The following is a 23,795-nucleotide window of genomic DNA, read 5'->3' on the forward strand; positions in this document are numbered from 1 at the left end:
TCGCAAGTCTGAACGTAGCTTGCGATATCAGCATGCACCATAGGCCACCAGTAGCTCTGTGTGACTTGATGCAGTCTTCTGATGACCACCGTGCCCTGCTGTCAGTGTGCCATGACAGTGCTGAAGGACCTTGTGTGCACAGTGGGTCGGCAGGGATATACAGCTGCTCATCGTGATACAGACAACCATCCTTCTCCTGCAGATTCTGTGAAGTATCCCCTGCCCAAAACTGCATGGCCAAAGGATCACCGGCCATCACCTGATGCACAGAACCAAGGTATTGGCTGGCACAGCCGCAAAAAAATTTTGCAGAGAGAAAAATGACAGGAGAGCAGATCTGCCTCAGCATCTCCCGCTGAGGCTTCCTGACGTGACAGGGCATCTGCCCTGCCATTCTGTTTACCCAGCCTGTAGGTGACAGTAAATGGAAACTGAGAGCGAAAAGTTGCCCAACAAGCCAACTGGGAGAGAGGCACTTCAGGTTCCTAAAATATTCCAGATTTTGATGGTCAGTCAGAACCAAAGGGGGCTCAGCAGGACCCACAAGAAGGTGCCTCCACTCAGCACATGCCTCCCCGATGGCCAACAACTCTTCATCCCAGGCATCGTAATTCCTCTCTGCAGCAGTCATCTGGCAGGAAAAATAGGCACAAGGATGAAGCTGTCCATCCAGTGAACCACACTGAGAAAGTACTGCCCTGATGGCATGGGCAGAAGCATCTGCCTCCAACACAAAAGGATGACTTGTATCCAGGTGGGCCAAAACCGGGACTGTCATAAACGCCTGCTTCAAGTCGTCAAAGGCCCCCTGAACCTCGTGTGTCCGCTGAAAAGGGACACCCTTATGAGTCAGTGCTGTGAGCGGAGCAACCTTTTGAGCAAAATTCCAAGTAAAACGCCGATAAAAATTAGCAAAGCCCAAAAAGCGCTGCACACACCACACACCGTCAAGGGAGACTGCCAACAAAGAAAGGCATCAATCTTTTTCATGTCCATGCTCACGCCCTCGGGGGCAATTGAGTAACCCAGGAAGTCTATACGCTGTTGGGGGAAGGCATACTTCTCCAGCTTTGCATAAAGGCAGTGACGCCAAAGGTGGGAGAGAACCTCTCGAACATGAACAACATGTTCCTCCCACGTCCTCGAGTAAACTAAAATGTCATCCAGATGTGCAATGACATAACTGTCCAGCAAGTCACAGAAAACATCGTTGACAAAGCCCTGAAAGGTAGCAGGGGCATTACACAGACCAAAAGGTGTCACACGATACTCAAAATGGCCATACATGCAAAAAAAGGCCGTTTTCCACTTGTTGCCCTGATGAACACAAATAAGATTATAAGCCACTTTAAGTAAACCAGCATGCCCCCTGTAAATGCTCCAACAACTCAGGAGTGAGGGGCAGGGGGTACTGGGTTCTTGATGGCAATATTATTCAATCCCTGATACTCCACACATGGCCTCAAGCTTCCATCCTTCTTTACAAAAATTATAGTGGCACCAAGGGAGGGGAGTATTGAATAAAACCCCAGGCTGAACCATCCTCAGTATAAGCCTTCAAGGCCACCATGTCTGGCTGTGACAGAGGACAGATATGGCCCAAAGGGAGAGGAGCGTCTGGGAACAGCTCGATGGAACAATCATACACCCGATGGGGGGGGGGGGGGCGGTTAATGTCTCTGCTCGCTTTTGCTCAAAAACGTCCAAAAAGTCCCTAAATTCTGGCGGCAGCGCCCCCAACAGGCCAGCAGGTGGCTCGGGGGAGTTGGCGCTGCCGGCACGGGACACCCGGTGGGCACTAGGGCCTGCTCGGAACCCTGGTCAGCAACCGGCGCCGGGAGAGGGCGCTGTACCCCACCGGCTGCGGCGGGAGGGGGGAGGCAGCAGCACTCCCCGCACTTCACCCATTCACCCACAGGAAGGTAAATTCGTCTCTGTGCCCAATCGACCACCGGATCGTGCCGGACTAACCAAGGCGTACCCAGGATGATTGGATAGAAGGGCATAGAGCGGACAGAAAAAGAAATAAACTCCCAGCATCCTGGGGCGACGGAGAGCTGCAGGAGCGGGGTCTGCCACTCAGTGGGACCACTGCCGGCGAGTTTAGCAAAAACCGTCAGTAGCAAAAACAGGGCAAGGGACAGATCGGCGCTCTAATGGCGCACGAGCCTTTTTTAGACTCTGCAGAAATCATATTCCTACAAGAGCCAGAGTCCACCAGGGCCTCAGCAGCGACCGCTCTGCCGTCCGGGAGCGGAAGCGAGACTGACACCGTGAGGAGCAGGGCACCTGGGCTCGCCCCATCTACGCCGGCGGCGACCTCCCTTCCCGCGCTGGCCGGAGCTGTTTCTCGACCCCACAATACCGGGCGCTGAAAGGGACAGTTCAGAAAACGGTGGAAAATCCTAACTGTTCCCAAAGGTAGCCAAATCGACCGTCGTCTCGGCAGAGTCCTCAGCAGGGGGAGAGGGGGACTGGGCAAACCCTGCCCTGATTTGCAATGGGTTCCACCCCGCCGCGAGCAGCAGGGCGGAGGCGGGCAGGGCGGATTCGGGGAGGAGCCACCGCGGTCCGAGCTCCCGTCCCGGCCACACGGGCCCCACCCCTGGCACCGCCAGCATGGTGCCTGCCCCCCCGCCAAGCAGGGGGGACGCCGGGAGGGAGCGGGGGCCCGAAACCGGAGCAGAACCGGGCAAGCGCAAAAGCTGCTCCGCTTCAGAAGCACGTTTAGTGGCAACCTGCAAAATCTTCCGGCGCCAGCTTTCGGGCTACCTCTGTACGAACATCGCCGGCCAGGCCATGAATATAGAGGGGTAACAAAAGGTCATCCTCCCTCCAATTCAGCTCCGACGACATGCGCAGGAAATCCGTGGTGTACTCTGCCCCACTCTGCCCCCTCTGGCGCAGACTGAGCAGGGGGTTAAAAAACCCGAACGGGACAAAAGAAAGCTGGCCTTCGCGCGATCACCGGGAAAAGCACCATCCCAACTGGAAAACATAATCTAACTTCATATTCTATATTATAAGACGTACTTTTGTTTGTACCGTATTTCGAAGACTATTTAGTAGAACTAGAAAAGGTCAACAATGATGACTAGAAGTAAGGCTTCCACACAAGGAGGAGTAGGCTAAGATTTACTAGTCTAGGAACTGATTGAGGGGATGGTTTTGCTAGAGGTATGTATCCACTTTGCAAGAAGGTGGATAGGGAGTAATAAACTTACTGCCATGTTATACAAGGAGATGCTGAATTAAATTAGAGTAGGTTTAAGCACTTTTTAATTTGGGACACAAATTGTGGAACTTGCTGCTACAAGATACTTTGAAGGTCAACAGATCTCAGACTGGTTCAGAAAGGTATTCAACAAATTCATGTCACTTATTAAAAATGATGGTTTCAGAGGTTGCAATCCCTGGCTCAGGTTATCCCCAAGTTGCTTAATGCTGGAAGCCAGGAAGGGTTTTAGCAGTGCGAGGAGGATCAACCTTTGCTTGCCTTATTCTTTCCCTTTGTATAAGCAAATAGCTACCTAGTATGATAGGAGTAAATGGCTCTTTGTGTGATTCTTTATGAAGCTTCTGTATATTGCTGTGCAGGAGTGGTTAAAACCTGGAACACAGCTTTGAACCCTGCCTCTGCATCACAATGTACTTAACTTTGCTGCTTTGCCCAAAGAGAGCATGCTGGGTTATTGCTTTTTAAATTGTATTAGTTTTCTAGGATTACTAATACAGTGATACATTTTTGGGGGGCTTATTTTCATAAGCAGGATATGAATTGAAATAAATATGATATTTTTACATTTCCTTTTAGATTAGAAAGCTATCTTAAATTTGTCTTTGCTTGATGGCTAGTAGGATAGATCTTTCAAGGATCTAGGTTAGTCCAGCTCAGGTGACATACTTGCTAAGCCACCCTATTGTGACAAAAGGACCCAACGCTATTTTGAAAATTTGATATTTATTTTTTTCCTAACAACTTTGGTTATCTTCTGAGATCAATTATTGCTTGTTATTTCCGGTGAATGATCAATAAATTAACACTCCCAAGTATGTATTACTCACTTACTTACTTTCAATCCAAAGACTTTAACACTGCTGTCTTTTAGTCTACTGGCCTAGACCTCAACTGAAAAGTCTCAAATTAGCTTTGATTTTCTTCAGTGTATTTCTGTGGCAGGGTGGATATGTTCTGTACTGTACCTGTACTCATATCAATAAACTGTTAAGGCTGGGGGAACCAATTGGAACACCTGCCACAAAAATTCATAACTGGCCCGTGCCAACTGAGGAGAGAGGCTAGGACGCAAAGTATAGAATTATAAGGGTAAATATTTATTCATGTGCATGAAGTGTCCCAGCCAAATTGGGGCACCCTGGATGTGGTTTTACACGGGGTTCTTATACCCTTCAAACATTCAGGTACAACACGATTTGACTAATCACTAACACCCACACTACCGATTACTAATCATAGGAAAATTTTGCAAAGCAACTATATTTCTGCAGCATTCTTGCTGCTTGTCTATTGATCCAGATGTCCCTGGAGTCAGTCTTGCTATAGTTACTCATCTGTGATGCCAGGCGACGCTGGGAGGGTTTCAAAGGCGTGTCAGAGGGGCTAGGATGCTGGTGTTATCTTGGTTGTCCAGGGGTAACCTTTATCCTTCATGGATAGCTCTAAGCTTCCAAGAAGCAAAGTCCTTATTTCCAGGGCTGGGCTGTCCTTTAGTTTGTTTTACTTAAGCGTGAACAATACCAAAGTCTCCAGTAAAATTCCACTACCTCATTACATCACAGCGTATAATGTGAACTAATATATTTATTAACAAAGTTAATACACTTTCATACTATAAAGACTGATTGATATAATAGTTAGGAAAGGGAATTTTCATAACACACCCTATAGCTTCCTTCCTGTCTGAACCGTGAAGCTTCCTTTCAGAGGAAACCGGTGTGCTGGAGTAGATGGTGCCCACCAGATCCTGTCCTAATACATACTCAGGACATAACATATAGATGACATTTAGACCTGTATGTGTAACCACAGTAGTATTTCAGAGGCTTGCAAGGTAAAGCTAATAATTATTGACATACCTGGTTGTTTCTCAAGATACGTGCTTATTTGAACTTGAATTAATGCTTTTACCTAGCTAGATGAAAATGTTTGTACGTGGGGGAAAAAATGGTCTGCATACTACTTAAATTTGAAATGCTATTATATAACGAACAAGTTAGTTTTGTTATATCTGTGTGTATTTTATTTACTTTTTTTTTTTTTTTTACAGAAAATATAATGGTCATATTGAAAACAAGCCCCTAACCATTCCAAAAGACATTGGTCTTCATCTGGAAACAAAGTCTGTGACTGAAAGGGACACTATAGGTAAGAATAAGTGGATGCAAACAAAAACATATTATATCAAATATATCCTGATGTTGTTTTCTATCGAGTGTTTATTTGCAATAAATACTGGAATATCTTTTTTCAATAGTTAATGAAAGAATAACAGTACAACTGATTATAAAGAAAGAAAGTGAGAAAGCAAAAATTAGGGCTAAGTCTCTTTTGTTGTTCCATGGGTGACATCTTAATAGCAGTATTAGAAAAAAGGATGAGCAGGTAAAATCCAGCATAAAGCACATCTATTGCTGCATTAGGCATCCCTAGCAATATGAGACAACACCAAAAGGATCACATCACTCAGTGTATTTGAAACAGACATAAAAATAGCTTTGTACAAGAAAATAACTGGCAGATGTTGAAACACACTTTCTGCTCTTCTAAAATAGGAAATGTACTGTAGCATTGAAACCTAGTTCTTTCACCCACACATCTGAAATTTTGAAGTAAAATATTTAGAAACCAAAAGTAACACTGCAGAAATACACAGCATTTGTTTTGAAAGTTAATAGGCTTTTTTATAAATGCTAATTTTTGACTCCTTAAACATAACCAATTTTTCTGTTACATAAAAGTCATATATGGATATGTATACATGTGATACGTATTTTCCTCCTAGCCACATTTTTATATGCATGCATTGTATGCATAAATATAGAAAGCAAGCAAGCAAGCAAGCAAGCAAGCAAGCATAGTGCTGAGCAGGAGATGTTGCAGCTTAAATTATCCAGGACAGTGCTGAAAAGACCTGTAACAGAAATGCACAGCTTTTAAAAACTGGCATGTAAGCAAAGCATTCACAATTTTCAATTAGTGTTATTTGCTTCAAGTAATAGCATTAATGGGTCTCCCCGAGAATAAAACAAGCATCAGTTTATAGATACTGATACAGTGTAGGGTTTAAGTATCTTTAAAAAGTTATATATGCAAATATATGTTAAATCTAACCAAATAGTTATTTCAAAATAAATATCAGACTTTCATTGAAATAACTGAGTTCAACCAATTTCATGTTTTTGACATCAGATACCTTGTAGTCAAATGTTCAGTAATATTCTGTGACTTTTTAACCTCATTGATGTAGGAAGGTGTTTGAGAGGGTGTGGTGGGTTGACCTTGGCTAGCCACCAGGTGCCCACCAAGCCACTCTATCACTCCCCCTCCTCAGCTGGACAGGGGAGAGAAAAAATATAATGAAAGGCTCGTGGGTCGAGATAAGGACAGGGAGATCACTCAGCAATTACCGTCACGGGCAAAACCAGACTCAACTTGGGGGAAATTAATTTAATTTATTACCAATCAAATCAGAGTAGGATAATGAGAAATAAAACCAAATTTTAAAACACCTTCCCCCCACCCCTCCCTTCCTCCCAGGCTCAACTTCACTCCCGATTTTTCTACCTCCTCCCCCCTCCAAGCGGCGCAGGGGGACGGGGAATGGGGATTGCGGTCAGTTCATCACACGTTATCTCTGCTGCTCCTTCCTCCTCACACTCTTCCCCTGCTCCAGCATGGGGTCCCTCCCACAGGAGACAGTCCTCCACGAACTTCTCCAACATGGGTCTTTCCCATGGGCTGCAGTTCTTCACGAACTGCTCCAGCGTGGGTCCCCCACGGGGTCACAAGTCCTGCCAGCAAACCTTCTCCAGCGTGGGCTCCTCTCTCCACGGGGTCACAGGTCCTGCCAGCAAACCTTCTCCAGCGTGGGCTCCTCTCTCCACGGGGTCACAGGTCCTGCCAGCAAACCTTCTCCAGCGTGGGCTCCTCTCTCCACGGGGTCACAGGTCCTGCCAGCAAACCTTCTCCAGCGTGGGCTCCTCTCTCCACGGGGTCACAGGTCCTGCCAGGAGCCTGCTCCAGCGTGGGCTCTCCACGGGGTTACAGCCTCCTTCGGGAGCATCCACCTGCTCCGGTGTGGGGTCCTCCACGGGCTGCAGGTGGATATCTGCTCCACCATTAACCTCCATGGGCTGCAGGGGGACAACCTGTGTCATCGTGGTCTTCACCACGGGCTGCAGGGGAATCTCTGCTCCGGCGCCTGGAGCACCTCCTCCCCCTCCTTCTTCACTGACCTTGGTGTCTGCATAGTTATTTCTCTCACATATTCTCACTCCTCTCTTCCGGCTGCTGTTGCGCGGCAGTTTTTTCCCCTTCTTAAATATGTTATCACAGAGGCGCTACCACCATCGCTGATTGGCTCAGCGTTGGCCAGCAGTGGGTCCGTCTTGGAGCCAGCTGGCATTGGCTTTGTCGGACATGGGGGAAGCTTCTAGCAGCTTCTCACAGAAGCCACCCCTGTAGCCCCCCCACTACCAAAACCTTGCCACGCAAACCCAATACAGAGGGGCAGACTGCACTTCATTGTCAAGAACTGTTCTTTGCAGTTCCTAGCATCTATGGGAAAAAGAAAAACTCTCTCTTTTTAAATCACCCAACCTGCATGGAACACAGTACGTTCCCCAGAATGTTTAGGATGGCGTTTACACAATGAGTTATTGCTATACAAGAGGTGTTATCAAAATCTTGAAGAACAAACCATCAATGTTTTAAGTTTGGGTTTTTTAAAGAAAAAGAGGAAGCAATTATATATAGTACATTAAATGACTGTCAATGAGCTTTTAATCTTAAACAGAGAATCAAAACTCTTACCTAGCATTGTAGCTAGACTTCAGTGGATAACCATTTTTTATCTTGATTCTGAGATCTAAATTAGCCATGATTTTTTAAGTTAGCAGGTTAATGCATAAAAGCTGAGATGATAAAATAATAAAATCTTGTAACCTTATAAATTATTGAGTGGTAATCCAGTATCAAGCAACAGAGGTGAAGAGTGAAGTTCAGGTTAAAAGGAGAGGTTGCTGAATGAAAAAATAAGTGGCTCTTAACTTGGATAATCTGGATCTAGATTGGATCTAGACCTCAATTATTTGAAAATAATTTTTAATTGTCATCCCTTTTTGTATATGTCGGTAATTGCCTTAAAAATATCATTGTACTTTTAAGATTTGCAAACTTGTATTTTTCAGCATTGCATTATTTTCCTGAATATCAGTGGCTGGTGGATTTCACTGTTGCAGCTACAGTCGTGTATGTGGTGACTGAAGCCTATTGCAGTATCATGAAGCCCTCACAAGAAATGAATATCAGTGTAGTGTGGTGTCTGCTTGTCTTGGCCTTTGCAGTGTATCCTTTACTGTTTTTTAAAATAATTCTATCTGTTCCAAATAGCTTACATCATTCTTCAATTCATAGAAATCTGTGTATTGTTGATTTGCAGAATAAATAAATATATATTTATCACCGCCTTTGCCTTAGTCTTTACTAGGAAGACCAGCCTTCAGGAATCCCAGGCCCAAGAGACCAGAAGGAAAGTCTGGAGCAAGGAAGATGTACCCTTGGTGGGAGAGGATCAGGTCAGGGAATACTTAAGCAAACCCGACATATGTAAGTCCATGGGCCCTGATGGGATGCACCCACGACTGCTGAGGGAGCTGGCAGATGTCATTGCTAGGCCACTCTCGATTATCTTTGATTGATCATGGCGGTTGGGAGAAGTGCCCGAAGACCGGAAGAAGGCAAATGTCACTCCCGTCTTCGAGAAGGGCAAGAAGGAGGACCCAGGGAACTACAGGCCGGTAAGCCTCACCTCGATCCCTGGGAAGGTGATGGAATAACTAATCCTGGAAACCATTTCCAGGCATATGAAGGACAAGAAAATCACCAGGAGTAGTCAGCATGGCTTCACTAAGGGGAAGTCTTGCTTGACCAACCTGATAACCTTCTATAATGAAATGCCTGGCTTGGTAGATGAAGGGAGAGCAGTGGATATTTGTCTACCTGGACTTCAGGAAGGCCTTTGACCCTGTGTCCCATAAGATCCTCATAGATAAGCTGTTAATGTATGGGCAGGATGAGCAGACGGTGAGGTGGACTGAAAACTGGCTGAATGGCTGGGCCTAGAGGATGGTGATCAGTAGCAGTCTAGTTGGAAGCCAGTGACTAGCGGTGTACCCCAGGGATCAATACTGGATCCAGTCCTGTTCAACGTCTTCATTAATGATCTGGATGATGGGGCAGAGTGTACCCCCAGCCAGTTTGCTGATGACACCAAACTGGGAGGAGTGGCTGATACACCAGGGGGTCATGCTGCCATCTAGAGGGACCTCGACAAGCTGGAGAATTGGGCTGACAGGAACCTCGTGCAGTTCAACAAGGGGAAGTGCCAAGTCCTGCACCTGGGGAGGGATAACCCCATGCACCAGTACACATGCTGGGGGCTGCCCAGCTTGAAAGCAGCTTGGCAGAAAAGGACCTGGGGGTCCTGGTGGACACCAAGTTGAACATGAGCCAGCAATGTGCCCTTGCTGCAAACAAGGCTAATAGTATCCTGGGCTGCATTAGACAAAGTATTGCCAGCAGGTCGAGGGAGGTGATCCTTCCACTTTATTCAGCGCTGGTGAGGCCACACCTGGAGCCCTGTGTCCAGTTCTGGGCTCCCCAGTACAAGAGAGGCCTGGACATACTGGAGAGAGTCCAGAGAAGGGCCACGAAGATGATGAAGGGTCTGGAGCATCTCTCTTATGAGGAAACGCTGAGAGAGCTGGGACTGTTTAGCCAAGAGAAGAGAAGGCTCCGGGGGGGGGAGATCTCATCAATGTATATAAATACCTGAAGGGAGGGTGCAAAGAAGACGGAGCCAGGCTCTTTTCAGTGGTGCCCAGTGACAGGACAAGAAGCAATGGGCACAAAGTGAAATGCAGGAGGTTCTGTCTGAACATCAGGAAACACTTTTTTACTGTGAGGGTGACTGAAGGAGGTGAAGTAGAGCCTGTCCTTTCTAGAGCCTCTACACGACGACAGAGCTGCTCTATCAAGGCTTGAGTCTTTTCCCTTATCTCACCCAGTAACGATCCCAGTTCCTGTGAGTACCGTGACTCAAGCTGTTGTATCCGCTCCATACACCACTGCAGAGCTTCCGCAGCATCCTCTGCAGATGCACCTGCAGGGGCTTGGGGACCAGACATCTTCACCCAGTATTCCCAGTGGGGAAGATCTCTCCAAGCTAGTTGTCAGGGAAGGCCCAAGACAAGAGACAGAGACATAAGATTCGAAGGCTCTTGCAGGCAGTAGCTCGGAGAGGCTGAGCTCTGCCTGCTAGCCAGTTTTATTAGCTCTCCTGATAACACTCCAAGGGCAGCCGTAGACATAATATTTACAAAACATTGTCTCCTTTGTTTGGATAGCCCTGTAACCCTGACATCTTACTTTTTCCTTGTACTTGAAGTGAATTAGCAATGGCAAGACGTTCTGACACACTTACTTTTCTCCTGTATATAACTGATATATGTATATATGTATGTAGATTTTCACACTATGTACATGGAGGCTTTGTAAGGTAAACAGAGAATCTGGGCACGAATGTTTACTTAGTCCCTGCTGAATCCAAAGGAATGGATTTTGATAAATTTTAACAAGGGAAGAAACTTTGAAGTTTTTGCAATTTGGTGACAAGTTTATTGTGTTGTTTGATGTAAAATATAGTTCCAAAACTACTGTGAAATGCTGGTTTTAAACTCACTTGTAAAAACCAAGAGTAAGCACATTTAATAATTGATTAGAGCTGCATGAAGCTGTTCCCTAGAGATCAGGACACACAGAACATCAGGAAACACTTTTTTACTGTGAGGGTGACTGAGCACTGGCACAGGTTGCCCAAGGAGGTTGTGGACTCTCCCTCCTTGGAGATATTCAAAAGTTGACTGGACATGGTCCTGGGCAACTGGTTCTAGGTGGCCCTGTTTGAGCAGGGGTGTTGGACCAGATGACCTCCAGAGGTCCCTTCCAACCTCAACCATTCTATGATTCTATGATTTAATATCTGGAAAAAGGATTGTGTATGCTAGTGCCATTGTCAGGTAATATATACGCTATACATGCTCTTTGGATATGCTGATATCAATGGCTTTTAAATATTAATACCAGACTATTTATGGAAAGCATCTTATGTATGTGAACAAAAAGTTAGTGCTCATCTGTAATGGTTCTAAACTAATTTGGTTTTGCCCAGCTGGGCAATCAGGAAGAGATTTTTGTACCAGGAAGTATTTAAATGTTGGGAGAAGAATGTTTACTGTGCACGTTTTGCTTTTGATATGTTTAGTCTGATGCTTCCTTAGCTGAATAGTACAATACTGTATACAATCATTTATTGCAAAGATGCATGCATGAATTCATATTTTTAGAAGAACTTCAAGATACTTATAATGAAGTTTATGTGAAAATAAAATGTGTAGACAGTTGTAGGAGCTGAGGTGGTACTATGTTTTCAAAGTTCTGTGAAAAGCTGAACTCCCCTCTGAAACTGAAGGAAACAAAAGCAGAGTATTTAGGAAACAAGCAATATCAAATCATAAAAAGAAGCAGCTGTGACGTACTGGAGAAAGCAGTATCGGACATTGATGCTTGTGTAGTAATTAGCTGGTTTTCAGAGACCAATCCAGACTTACTCTTTGGGGAGGAAAGTTGCCTTTTAAAGATGTGAGAGGTGATGAAGCAATGTAATAAGGGCCTGGAAGAAAGTAGGTTATGGAGATGTGAGTCAGAAAATGAATTTGTGCAACTGCTTTGCTCCCTGAACAGCTAATAACCAGATAAAGTGCTAAGTTAGACTTAATATAGCACTTGAATATTCAAAATTGATTCCTCTGTGGAAATGCCTCTTCTTCCATAGAGATTCTTATTGTGATCTTTTTTGGTGTTAGCACTAGCTAGTGATGTCACGTAAACCCCTTGAACTCTGGTTAGTTTTTACTGACAGTTCTGGATATGCTTAAAGCTTGTCTGTGCTTGATAATTACTGAAGTGTGTGCTGCCTTTACAATAAGGACAGTAATACCTTTTCCACGTAGCCTGAAGTATAAATGATATCCAGAATTTTCCTTTTAATGAGTAATAACTTAGATGGAGGAGTTGACTTGCATTATGAAATAACCGACTGGCAGTAGCTTGCCTCCAGACCAATTATTTCTCTATTGACTCTTATCTGTCAGCAGATAATCCAAAAGGTGGTTTTCTAACCTACCAGGTGGTGACACCTTTAATGATATTATAGCTATGTTGCTAAGCAGCCTTTTTTTTTTATTTGGTTGGATGAAGTCAGGATTTCTAGTTTAATCGCGGCAGAGGGAAGGAGAGAGAGAGAAGCAACTGCTACTTAAGAAATCAGAGGTGCAAGCCACCACCTTCAACTCCCATTTTGAGAATGAGAGGGAGGTTAATATAATTAATGGAAAAACAATTTTCAGATAGTATAACCATAATACACTCTTAAGTTTACTGATGACAATGCCCTGTATTTGCTTCATCTTTCAAATAAATCTTGGGTGTAACCAACTTAAATAATACTACAGTAATTGCAACTCTAGGTGACAAAGTTGTGAATTAATATATTGGCATGGATTATGTAGGAAAATAGACTGCAACATTCCATTCTTACAGTGGTATTTAAATGCACTCCTAATCACTGCTTTAATTTGGTCATCAATTCAGAGGCAAAACCAAATACAGAAATCTAAAAGAATCGAGATGCATGGCTGTGCAAATAGATATTAGGGTCTTTTCCTGATTCTTTCTTTCTGACCTGCCTTTTTTTTTAATGAATTGAGCCTAAATCAGTATTTTCAGCCTTGTCCTAATCTGGCTCAAACATTTGAGATCCAATTGCCCATTTGCAGCTGGATAAGATGGAAACAGAGCTAGTATCCTGCGTGTTAGCAGCACGTTGGCCTATATTTTCTTACTAGCTTTCTTAAATGACTGAAAGGGAAGTATGGCAGAGAGGAAATATTGCAGTTTCTATACATTAGAACTTATGAGACATACAGGAAACCACAAGATAATTACTTTGCAACATTGGCAGGAAGCATGCTTCACACTTTAAATATCTTCATGTAGATTATCAAATCCCATAATTATATATGGGATTTTAAATGTAAGGTCTTCTGTGGAGATGGACAGGTGATTTTTGTCCATTGTCAGAAGCAAGTAAGTAATTTTTCACTGTAAGAGGACAAGTTGTGCTAGGTCAAAACTAAATTTAGTGTGTATATTGGCATGACATTTCTGAGCTGTAAGATCACATAGAATAGTATTAAAATCAAAAGATCATATGCCAAAAGCTAAGTTTTATTTAATAAACTGTGAACAGCTAACTGCATGCTTTAGCATTTCTTTACCTGAGCATGTGTGATTTTTGTATTGGCTAAGGGACCAATATTCTTTTGAGTTTTTGGTAGCAGACAATATACTTTAGAGGGAAAATTCTTAAGAAATTCTGGTAGTTTGTTGGGGTAAGAGGAAGAATAGACAACTCAAAGTTTAAAATTCATGTGGCACTTCTAAAAACGTACACAAATTTGGGAAAGCCTGGAGAAGAATGACCTTGTATGCAGGACTAAGCCTTCACAAATAAATTCTGGGAAATTGGAAACCTGTATAAAAAGTGTTACCTTTTGTTTTGAATGCATTGTCAAACAGTGGAGTCTAAATTCTAGGGTTTTTAATGAATCACTTCAAAAAATGTCTATGTTTTTGTGTAGTTTGAAAGAGAGAATACAATGGAAAATATAATTACTTATCCATTAATAGATAGTTGAACCGTCATTTAATAGTTATACGAAGGAAATAAATGGTGGAACTGGTTTTCTGCCGCTTCCTACAACTTTTATTTACTGTTTTTTTCTGTGGCATGAGAGAGACCTCGTTTTTATTGGAGGTTTCTCCACAGAGTAGGTGGCTTTGTAGAAATCCTTGTGAAATCACTGCTTCCTAATATTGAATAGGGCTTGCTTAAATGTTTGTGCGGTTCCTGGGCAGATGGGATGAAGTAGTTTAGTCCTGTCCAGTTTGAGGGGTTAGTGACAATGCAGAAGACTGCAGTACCAGGGAGCACGATCTAAACTGAACTTTGTATTAGAGAGTTAACATCTCTATAAATATGTTAACATAACTTATTCTGGGCATTACAGGGTTTTTTTGGGGGGGTGTTGGTGCAAGGAGTGGTATACGGAAGTATTAATGAAACAATTCTTGTGATCACTGTAACCTAGGCGAGTGAAAAGAGGTTTCAGAAGAAATCTGGTTCATTATTGTGTTTCGACATTGGGCCTCTGGGATACTGAAAATACTTAAAAACATACAACTATTTACTAACTCAGTATGTCAAGACCAGAAATGATTCATCCTAAATTGTCGAAATATTTGGTTGCCCCCCTGTTGTGGTTTAACCTCGGCCAGCAACTAAGCACCACGCAGCCACTCGCTCACCCCCCTCACAGTGGGATGGGGGGGAGAATCGGAAGGGTAAAGGTGAGAAAACTCATGGGTTGAGATGAAGACAGTTTAATAGGGAAAGCAAAAGCTGCGCGCGCAAGCAAAGCAAAATAAGGAAGGCCTTGACTCTGTGTAAGCACTGTTCAGCAATAACTAAAACGTCCCTGTGTTATCAACACTGTTTTCATCACAAATCCAAAACATAGCCCCATACTAGCTACTATGAAGAAAATTAACTCTATCCCAGTCAAAACCAGTACACCCCCATATTTTAAATTTAAAGAAACCAATGTGATATGTCAAGAATTAATTCTAGAACAGTTTTGTGTTTTGGTGACAGATGCTTTTCCCTGTTTCATGCCTGTATATTAAGAGGTATTGGATTGTACTAGAGACTTGGCTGGCAAAGCGGCCAAAAGAAGCTTATAGAAGTGATGATTGATTGGAAATTTTTTCGACCATTTTTTCTAGGGGTAGATGTTTTGTTTCGGTGCAGTAACCCACTAGTAGCTTTTTTAGGTTGGTAGTGTAGATACTCAGAAAAAAATTCCAAACAGGAAACTAGTCCATACATTTGTGTTTTAACAGAATTTTAATGTAAAAGGAGTAATACATTAGTTTAGTACTTGAGTTCCATGGTTAGAGTATATTGGCATTACATTGATGGCAATTCTGCTAGGCACAACTAAGCTAGCTTTAAATATATTTAATGTGCAGAAATATTTGTGCAGCTGCATTAGCAGATACCTCAGTGAAAGATGCAGAATTCATCTGTCAGATTGGGTAAATGTTCAAGTGGCAGCCCATGCTAAACTCCAGGCTTCTGTATCTGCATTGGTACTGACTGATCAACCTAACCTAGCCAGTGTAAAGCTAGAGGAGGAATGTCTGCGTGTGTCTCCCTCTTTCCTTTTGACTGCAATATAGACTATTCTTGGTTACCTCACAGTTGGCAATGCAGATAAATAGTTTCAGTATAGAGAACTCTCTTATTGTTTTAGCAGAACAGAACAATAAAGTTTTTAATTGCTTTACACTTTCAGGAAGATTCAATGACAGTATGTTTCTTAGAGGCAGCAGTTAGAAGACCTGCTGTACCACCTGCCCTCTATTTAATATTTTTGAAAGGCTATGGGATACTGGGTTAATTGATTGGTGGCTTTTCATGGTGATAGCCTGCACACACTGAACAGTTTCCAGTACATGAAGAGAAGTAGCAAAAGATTTTGTAAAACAAAAATGTTGAGGTTTTTTTTTTGTTTTGTTTTTTTTTTTTTTTCTAAAGACAGATTATCGGTCGCAACCTGCTAAACGTGAATTTAGGCTTAAAAATAGGGTTTGCAATACTTCTTGCAAAAGTAACTTTGACATTTGTGAAAACGCATTGTGTCGTAGGTCACATGTTCTGGTTACTAATTTTTTTTTTTTATTCTTGCTATACAGCTTGTTGCAAATAGTCACTAGTCACTGATTTCTGATTTCCATTACTTTGAAATTTGGAAAGGTGGCTTCTGTCAGAAAAAAATATTCAAAATTAGTGAATTAAATAGTTGATTGCAATTTTAAATGTAGCAGTTGCAGCTAGCATACTTGCAAAGGGATGAGTTTGTAAAATAACAAAGCACTTCATTGGCGGGAGGGGGTGCACGAGGATAGAGTGAAGATGGACAACATCGAGAGATGATCTATCATCTTAACAATAGCACGTGTCTAATTTAAACTACTCTGCTTATGCAGCTATTTGAAATTCATCATTGAGAACAACTGAATGACATTTTAAATCATTGTCTTTGTGCAACACACAAATATGTCAGCTTCTTTAATTTTTTATCTGTTGTAAACCTTTAAACAGTGCTGTACACGATCCTTTCTGTTGCAAAGGCAAGGTATTTAGGAAAATTAATGTGGTATAGGAAAAGTAAGGTATTTCTCAGTTGGGAAGCTGTCTGTCATCTGAAAAGCTGATTAAGTAACCTGATTTCATTAGTAGATTAGGAAACTTTACTGGCTACATTTGAAAAATGTCTTCATATGTAGTCATATCAATGGGATAGCAAAGGAAAGCAACAGACTTTCCTTAACTTGATTGAAGGCTGATCTAGGGAAAGTCAGTCGTCAGATCTTGAAATAATCTCTGGAAGCCTTAAACTATTTTTTTTTCCTGTCTACATACAATTAGAAATAATATAGAGGAGTTTATTTGGTTTTCAATTGTGAATCCAAAATTTCTATGTATTTTACTAGAAACTAAAATGTTTATAAGGGTGGGAGTCATCTTGCCTAACTTCTAAGTGTTTAAAAATCATCCTGATGTTCTTTTAATGGTCAGTGCAGAGAAACAGACCTTTCCAGAACACAGTCTGTATGACCTATTATGTGCCCATTTTTAGGATGAGATAAGTTTTCCTTTAGGGATACCTGTTCTTTCTGTTAACTATAAAGGGAGTTTAAGTTGATTACTGTAAACTTAAGAGTCAAGTTAGATGCTGTGGTTAGGCCACCCTAATGTGCGTATATGAGTACTTCTCTGCATATAGATGAAATACAGCAATGCATATGTTAAATGCGTGCTGCTTAATGAAGTGCAATATTGCATAATCACATGGTTTCTTGAGAGATTAACTGATGACAGTTCAAATGTTTTTATCAAATAGATACCCTAAAATAGATTTTCACATAATCTACATCTTAAAATACTTCCAATATTTTAAAAAGTACAAATATAAATTATTATGTTATTGTGCAGTGGAAAAAATGGGTACAGTTTACACTTGAAATCTTTTTTGTGTCTTCCTTTTTTGTTATTTAAAGCAAGTAATGTCTGGAATGATCTCCAAGTACTTTATTTAAATACAGACTTGATATTGCCTGCCATTTGAAAAAAAAAAATCAATTATAATGGGCTGCAGCTCATAGTAGTAAGAATTGATAGTGTATTATAAAAAAATTATCTTAATCCACTGTATAATTTTGGAACTAATTATGTTTAGAAAGGCACTAAAAAGGAGAATATTCAATAAACATTTTTAAAACAGCTTGATAACAGAGCAGATAACCTCTTAGATGTTCATATTTATGGCATTGAGGAAAGGACTTAAGATATAATACTGGACTATATAGTCTCTCTTTTTTATCAAAATAAGAACGGGATAGATTTTTCTTTCCTAGATAATACTAAATGTGCTGTTAGTTGATTACCTTTGATTGTTGAGAAATCTTGAACACATACGTGCAAAAGTAGAGAAACACAAGTTTCATCTTTTCATGCGTTTTTTGCTTAGTAAATAGTCACATAATAATCTAAGCAACAATCCCATGCCACTGGTCACTATTTCTTATAAGGCAGGTCTATGCTTCCTGTGAGGAGAAGTTTTCATATTTAAGAAATTTTATCCCATTATTGACAGAAGCGCTTCTTGGGGCATCCCATTCCCTGCTGTTTGTATGTATGCCCTGTGCTTCCTGCCCTCCCTCACCAAAACCAGCACAAAGTTACTTTATCTGATGTTTGAATATTTCTAAGTGACAGAGAGAATCTTTTGGTGTTTTTAAAGCAAAAAATATATTTTGTCTTTTCTGACATTTATTTACATATATAAAAATTCTTACAACTTCTCTGCTCTTATGCAAAGAGTTAAGTTTTTGCTGCTTCCACTAATCATGATGTCCTGAAAACTAAGAAAAGGAAATCTAATTGAAAGGATACAGATTTTGTAAAACTACCTGGAAGCTTTTGTAAGACTACTTGGGAAAGCTCAGCAGACATTTGAGAGAACAGCTTTTGCATTAAATGCTTATTGTGTGGGGTTTTTTGTTTGTTTCTAAACTGAAGGGCAACAAACCTCTCTGTTCTCACCTCATGTTTTCTAAAATGTCTTGCCTTTAATCAAGGAGGGAAGAAAAAATTCAATGTCTATGTTTTTCTTCAGAAAAAAAGAGAGACTTATGTGAGGAGGAGCACCTTTTCTACGTTTTCTACCTTTTCTACCTTTTTCTCCCCAAAGGAACAAAAAGTTGTGTATGCTATATACACAGTATACATATATATGTACTATATATACGTATTTGTGTGTATGGATGTATGCATGTGTACAAATGTGCATTCACATATAGTTAAGTCAAGACTGAGGAAGTATTTTAACTGAGATTATTTCAGCAACAAGCATGCAGTGACTTGAATGGTGCTATATTTTTGCCTTTGCACTCTGGATTCTTGCAGTGAAGAATCTTGAATACACCCACTTGGGGTTGTGCATTCTGACAGAACATGTATAACTCCACTGTGGTTAAAAATTTATTTATTCACTTCCCTGCATTCACTGTTGTGTAGTTTGATGAAATATTTTTCATCTAGCTTGATATTTTACATTGAAGATACAATTGTCTTATTTTTGGTTTGATGTAACTTCTGTACGTTCTTACAAGTATGTAAAATTTACATTTAAACTTTGGTTTAATTATTCTCGGGTCGATAGTGAATACCATTGCATTTGGCTATCAGTAAGCCTAAATGAAAACAAAATTATATTCCAGAACAGCGTATTCCTTACTACCCATTATGTGACTGTGTGCCTGTGCTTATTAAACTCCCACAATACTGTAAAGCATAATTAACCTCAAATTGGCCAAACACACGTTACTTTTTAAAGCATTTGCGTATCTTAGTGTAGATGACCAAAATACAGCTTTATAATTTATAAATACAGTTATTTTACAAACTTGATTTTCCTTGACGTTTTTCTTGTATAGTAAGATACTGTTTTCGTTGACCACCCATTATTTCATAGTAGAGGATGGAGGTGAAAGATCAGTCTGTGTCACCTTTGGCTGCTTCTTCTTTGTGAAAGCAATGGCAATCCTGATTGTGACAGAAAGCTATCTAGAGTTTGGACTCGAATCAGGTAACTCCTTTCTTCAGGGTTTGCAACAGCTCTAGTGATTACATTACTTGAAAAATTAATTTTAAGCGTTTTAGGTGGTTTTGAGAATATCTGTATTTAAATGAACACTATATGTAATACACTTTTAGGAAATCTTGCTTTGGAATGTCGATTCTGAAGGATATCCTGTATATTTTCCTTGCTTTGTTTTAAATAGTGTAGTCTTTACCTAGGTTGTTTGCTTTGTTAATTATATCTACTTTCCAGTTTTATTTTTAACCCAGTGTTGTGCTTTGACCCCAGTCGGCAACTAAGCACCACACAGCCGCTCGCTCACCCTCCCCCCACCCCCCACGGTGGGATGGGGGAGACAATCGGGGAAAAAAAAAAGTAAAACCCGCGGGTTGAGATAAAGACAGTTTAATAGGACAGCAGAGGAAGAGGAAATAACAGTAATGATAATATGCACAATGCAATTGCTCACCACCCGCTGACCGATGCCCAGCCCGTCCCGGAGCAGCGATCGCTGCCCCCCGGCCACCTCCCCCAGCTTATGTACTGAGCATGACGTCATATGGTATGGAATAGCCCTTTGGCCAGTCTGGGTCAGCTGTCCTGGCTGTGCCCCCTCCCAGCTTCTTGTGCACCTGGCAGAGCACGGGAAGCTGAAAAGTCCTTGACTAGTGTAAGCACTGCTTAGCAACAACTAAAACATCAGTGTGTTATCATCATTATTCTCATCCTAAATCCAAAACACAGCACTATACCAGCTACTAGGAAGAAAATTAACTCTATCCCAGCTGAAACCAGGGCACCCATTTTGCCTTGCATAGTAAAGTGAAGCTCCTCTACTGAAAAAAAGTTACTTACCTTCTTAAAAATGAATGTTTTGTTCATGTTCATGAAATGTACAAATATCAGAGATGTTTTCAAAGACTGTTTGTGTTAATAACTGAGTTCTATTGCATCGTGGCATACTAATTAGCACATGAAAGAGCTATGCTAGACATAATTTGTTGATAATAATAATAATAATAATGCTAGACAAATTTTGTTTAAAATATGTCCTGTTACCTAGCATTTTATTTCAAAAAAAAGAGATTTTATATTTGTGCTGTGCTAAAATACATATAATTTATGTCTCTGCAGGATTCTCAAATTTTTCAGAAAGTGCTATGCAGTTTCTCGAAAAGCAGGGTTTGGAATCCCAGTAAGTTTCTGGAAATACATTGGTTTTCATTATGTTGGATTTATAACTGAACCACTTGGATTTTCTTAGCAAGCTTTTGTCTTGCATGCTTTGCTCTTATACGCACTTATAATCTCTGTATTAATGTGAAGAGGTGGATTAATGAAAATAATCCATCAATATTTACAAAGTAACTTAAGTTGCATTTGTGTATTCCCTTTTTATTCCAAAATTGTTCCAGTCCATAAAATATAGTTAAAAACTATAAAAGTCTTTCTCATGGTAATTCTTAAACAGTCCCTTCAGCTTTGAAAAGATTGCTTGAAACAGGAGATAAGTATTTTTTGCAGTTCCTGTGGTATGCAGGAAGATGAGAGTGCAAAAGCTACAGATGGAGCCTGCAATAAAGTTGGAATTAGGAGTAAATTTTGGCTTTCAGTCATGTTTTCAGGCTATAATAGTATTTTCCTCTTAGGCAAATACATCTGCTTGCTACAGTACATCCAAGTTTTGTATAGACTGACAAAGGAATGTTTGATAGCTTGTGATGCTACTTATATATACAGTCACTGTCATAGACAGCCTCTGTATATTGTAAATGGAATTCTGTTACAATCCTTGTCTTAAACACGTGATCCAAAATGCTTGTATGGGGTATGTCATCACTGTGGGAATACAAATTTGAATTTCTTGTTTGGAAATTCTCAAGTATTATACAAGAATTATAGATTGTTTTTTTATTTGTGAGGAAAAGAAGTTTCAAATATATACTTAGAATAATGCGTCACTTATAGATATGGATATTTAATGAGAAAGAAACCCTTCAACTGAATCCCATGTGTTTCTTAACCTTTCTTTGCTCTGTTTTTCATAAACTATTCCAAATTTACTAATATCATGGTTTATCCCCAGCCAGCAACTAAGCACCACACAGCCACTCGCTCACTTCCCCCACCCACGGTGGGATGGGGGAGAGAATTGGAAGGGTAAAAGGGAGAAAACTCGTGGGTTGAGATAAGAACAGTTTAATAATTGAAGTAAAATGAAATAGAATAGTAGTAGTAATAATAATAATTATATAATAATACAATAATAATATACAAAGCAAGAGATACACTGTACAATTGCTTACCACCTGCCGACCGATGCCCAGCCCGTCCCGGAGCAGCGATCGCTGCCCCCCGGCCACCTCCCCCAGCTTATGTACTGAGCATGATGTCAGATGGTATGGAATAGCCCTTTGGCCAGTCTGGGTCAGCTGTCCTGGCTGTGCCCCCTCCCAGCTTCTTGTGCACCTGGCAGAGCACAGGAAGCTGAAAAGTCCTTGACTGGTGTGAGCACTACTTAGCAACAACTAAAACATCAGTGTGTTATCAACATTATTCTCATCCTAAATCCAAAACACAGCACTATACCAGCTACTAGGAAGAAAATTAACTCTATCCCAGCTGAAACCAGGACAACTAATTTCTGTGTTAATTTTTCTGTTTGTGTCCATTTCCTTTTAAACATTCACAGTGCTTTGGCTGTTTACAGCAGTGATTGAGTTGATGATGGTGTCTCTTGGTAGTTTGAATGGCATAACATAAAAATAAAAATAAAAGTAAAAATTTGCCTTTGACCAGTTAAACTTACGATGTATCTGTTCTTCTATTAAAAGTATAATCATCGAATTCATTCCACTAGCTATTTTTATTGAATAACTTGTTAATCGCAATATAAAATTATTCTTTTTTGTTTTTTTTTTTTCTCTGCTAACAAATTTAACATTTTGTAGGAAGTAGCTTTAGTTTTGGTTTTCTTATATTGAAGAGCTTTTTATTCTTTTTATTAAAGAAATAGGTGACTTGCTTGTTTTTTATTTTAATTTGATTAAATGTTAGATACTGTTGATTTGAAAGTAGTCTCTGATTTCCCCCCCCCCCCCCCCGGCTTATTTCCTTTCTTTTCTTTTAGGGGTCCTGTGTCTAAACTAACCTTCAAATTGTTCCTGGCTGTTCTGTGTTCACTTATTGGTGCTTTTTTGACATTCCCTGGCTTGCGACTGGCTCAAATGCATCTGGATGCTCTGAATTTAGCAAAAGAAAAAATAACACAGTAAGAGAAAATATATACACATAGGTATATGCTACTCAGTCTTAAATCTCAGTTCAATGTCTGAAAATAAACAAACTATTCCAGTAAGAAGGCAGTGACTAAGACTTCTGTTGCTGCCTGCTTTTCATATCTCCAGCAGACTTGTGACCTGCCTCTTTGTGCTCAACCTGCCCTCTGCTGATCTATTACATTCTTTGCCTCGAAAGTGAAATCCGAGTTAAAGAAGCATTCCTTTTCTTTCCTCGTGTGAGAGATCCACCATGAATGTTTCTACTTCCTGTTTCCTTTCCCCCATATCTTTTTGGAAATTCAAATAGCTGTCTGGAAGAAGAGGTGCAGCCACAGACTTTTATTTTTTTCTTTTTTTTCTAAATGGGCCTTTGTTAATAAGATTAGGTTAAGATACAAAGAAAAAACAGAAAGTGAAGAAATAGCTTCAGAAAGGCATTCAATTTGAAACACATTAAAAGGGAATCTAAAACTCAGTGAAACCTTCTGTTAATAAATATTGAATTTAGAGTAACATATAGGAAGTGCATTCAATTATTAAAGCTTTTGTGGCTTTAAAATGAAAAGTAAATTAAAATTGTCCTTTTCAGTATGTCAGTATTTCTTACATTATGATGACCCAGAATATATAATAAGGCTCAGAGGTTAATACCAGTTTAAAAGAACATTTTCATTTTCAGCTGTTCTTGAGTTTGGATGTAAAATGTTCTCTTATATTTAACTATTTCTCTTCATCATTCTCTGGTTGAGGGAACAACTCCAAATGTCTTTCATAGATCATAACCTCTGAATATTTAATGCATGTTAATGACACAAATTCTGCAGTATAGGCCATTGTGAACATTTAGTCTGGCCACTTTCATAAGAGAACCATTAGATTTTCTGA

General features: G+C 40.6%; 1 protein-coding gene across 1 annotated transcript in view; it reads left to right on the forward strand.

Moving 5' to 3' along the window:
* Nucleotides 1–23,795, forward strand: part of LOC309601530 (transmembrane protein 161B-like) — a gene marked incomplete at its 3' end in the record, with an annotated part of 70,857 nt that overhangs the window by 24,538 nt on the left and 22,524 nt on the right. The window contains exons 4-5 of the mRNA XM_082334575.1: nucleotides 5,289–5,386; nucleotides 8,431–8,587. Of these exons, the coding sequence (XP_082190701.1) occupies nucleotides 5,289–5,386; nucleotides 8,431–8,587 (255 nt within the window). The remainder of the gene's footprint in view (nucleotides 1–5,288; nucleotides 5,387–8,430; nucleotides 8,588–23,795) is intronic.

The sequence above is a fragment of the Platalea leucorodia genome (assembly GCF_965183815.1).
Source record: "Platalea leucorodia genome assembly, chromosome: W".
NCBI lineage: Eukaryota > Metazoa > Chordata > Aves > Pelecaniformes > Threskiornithidae > Platalea > Platalea leucorodia.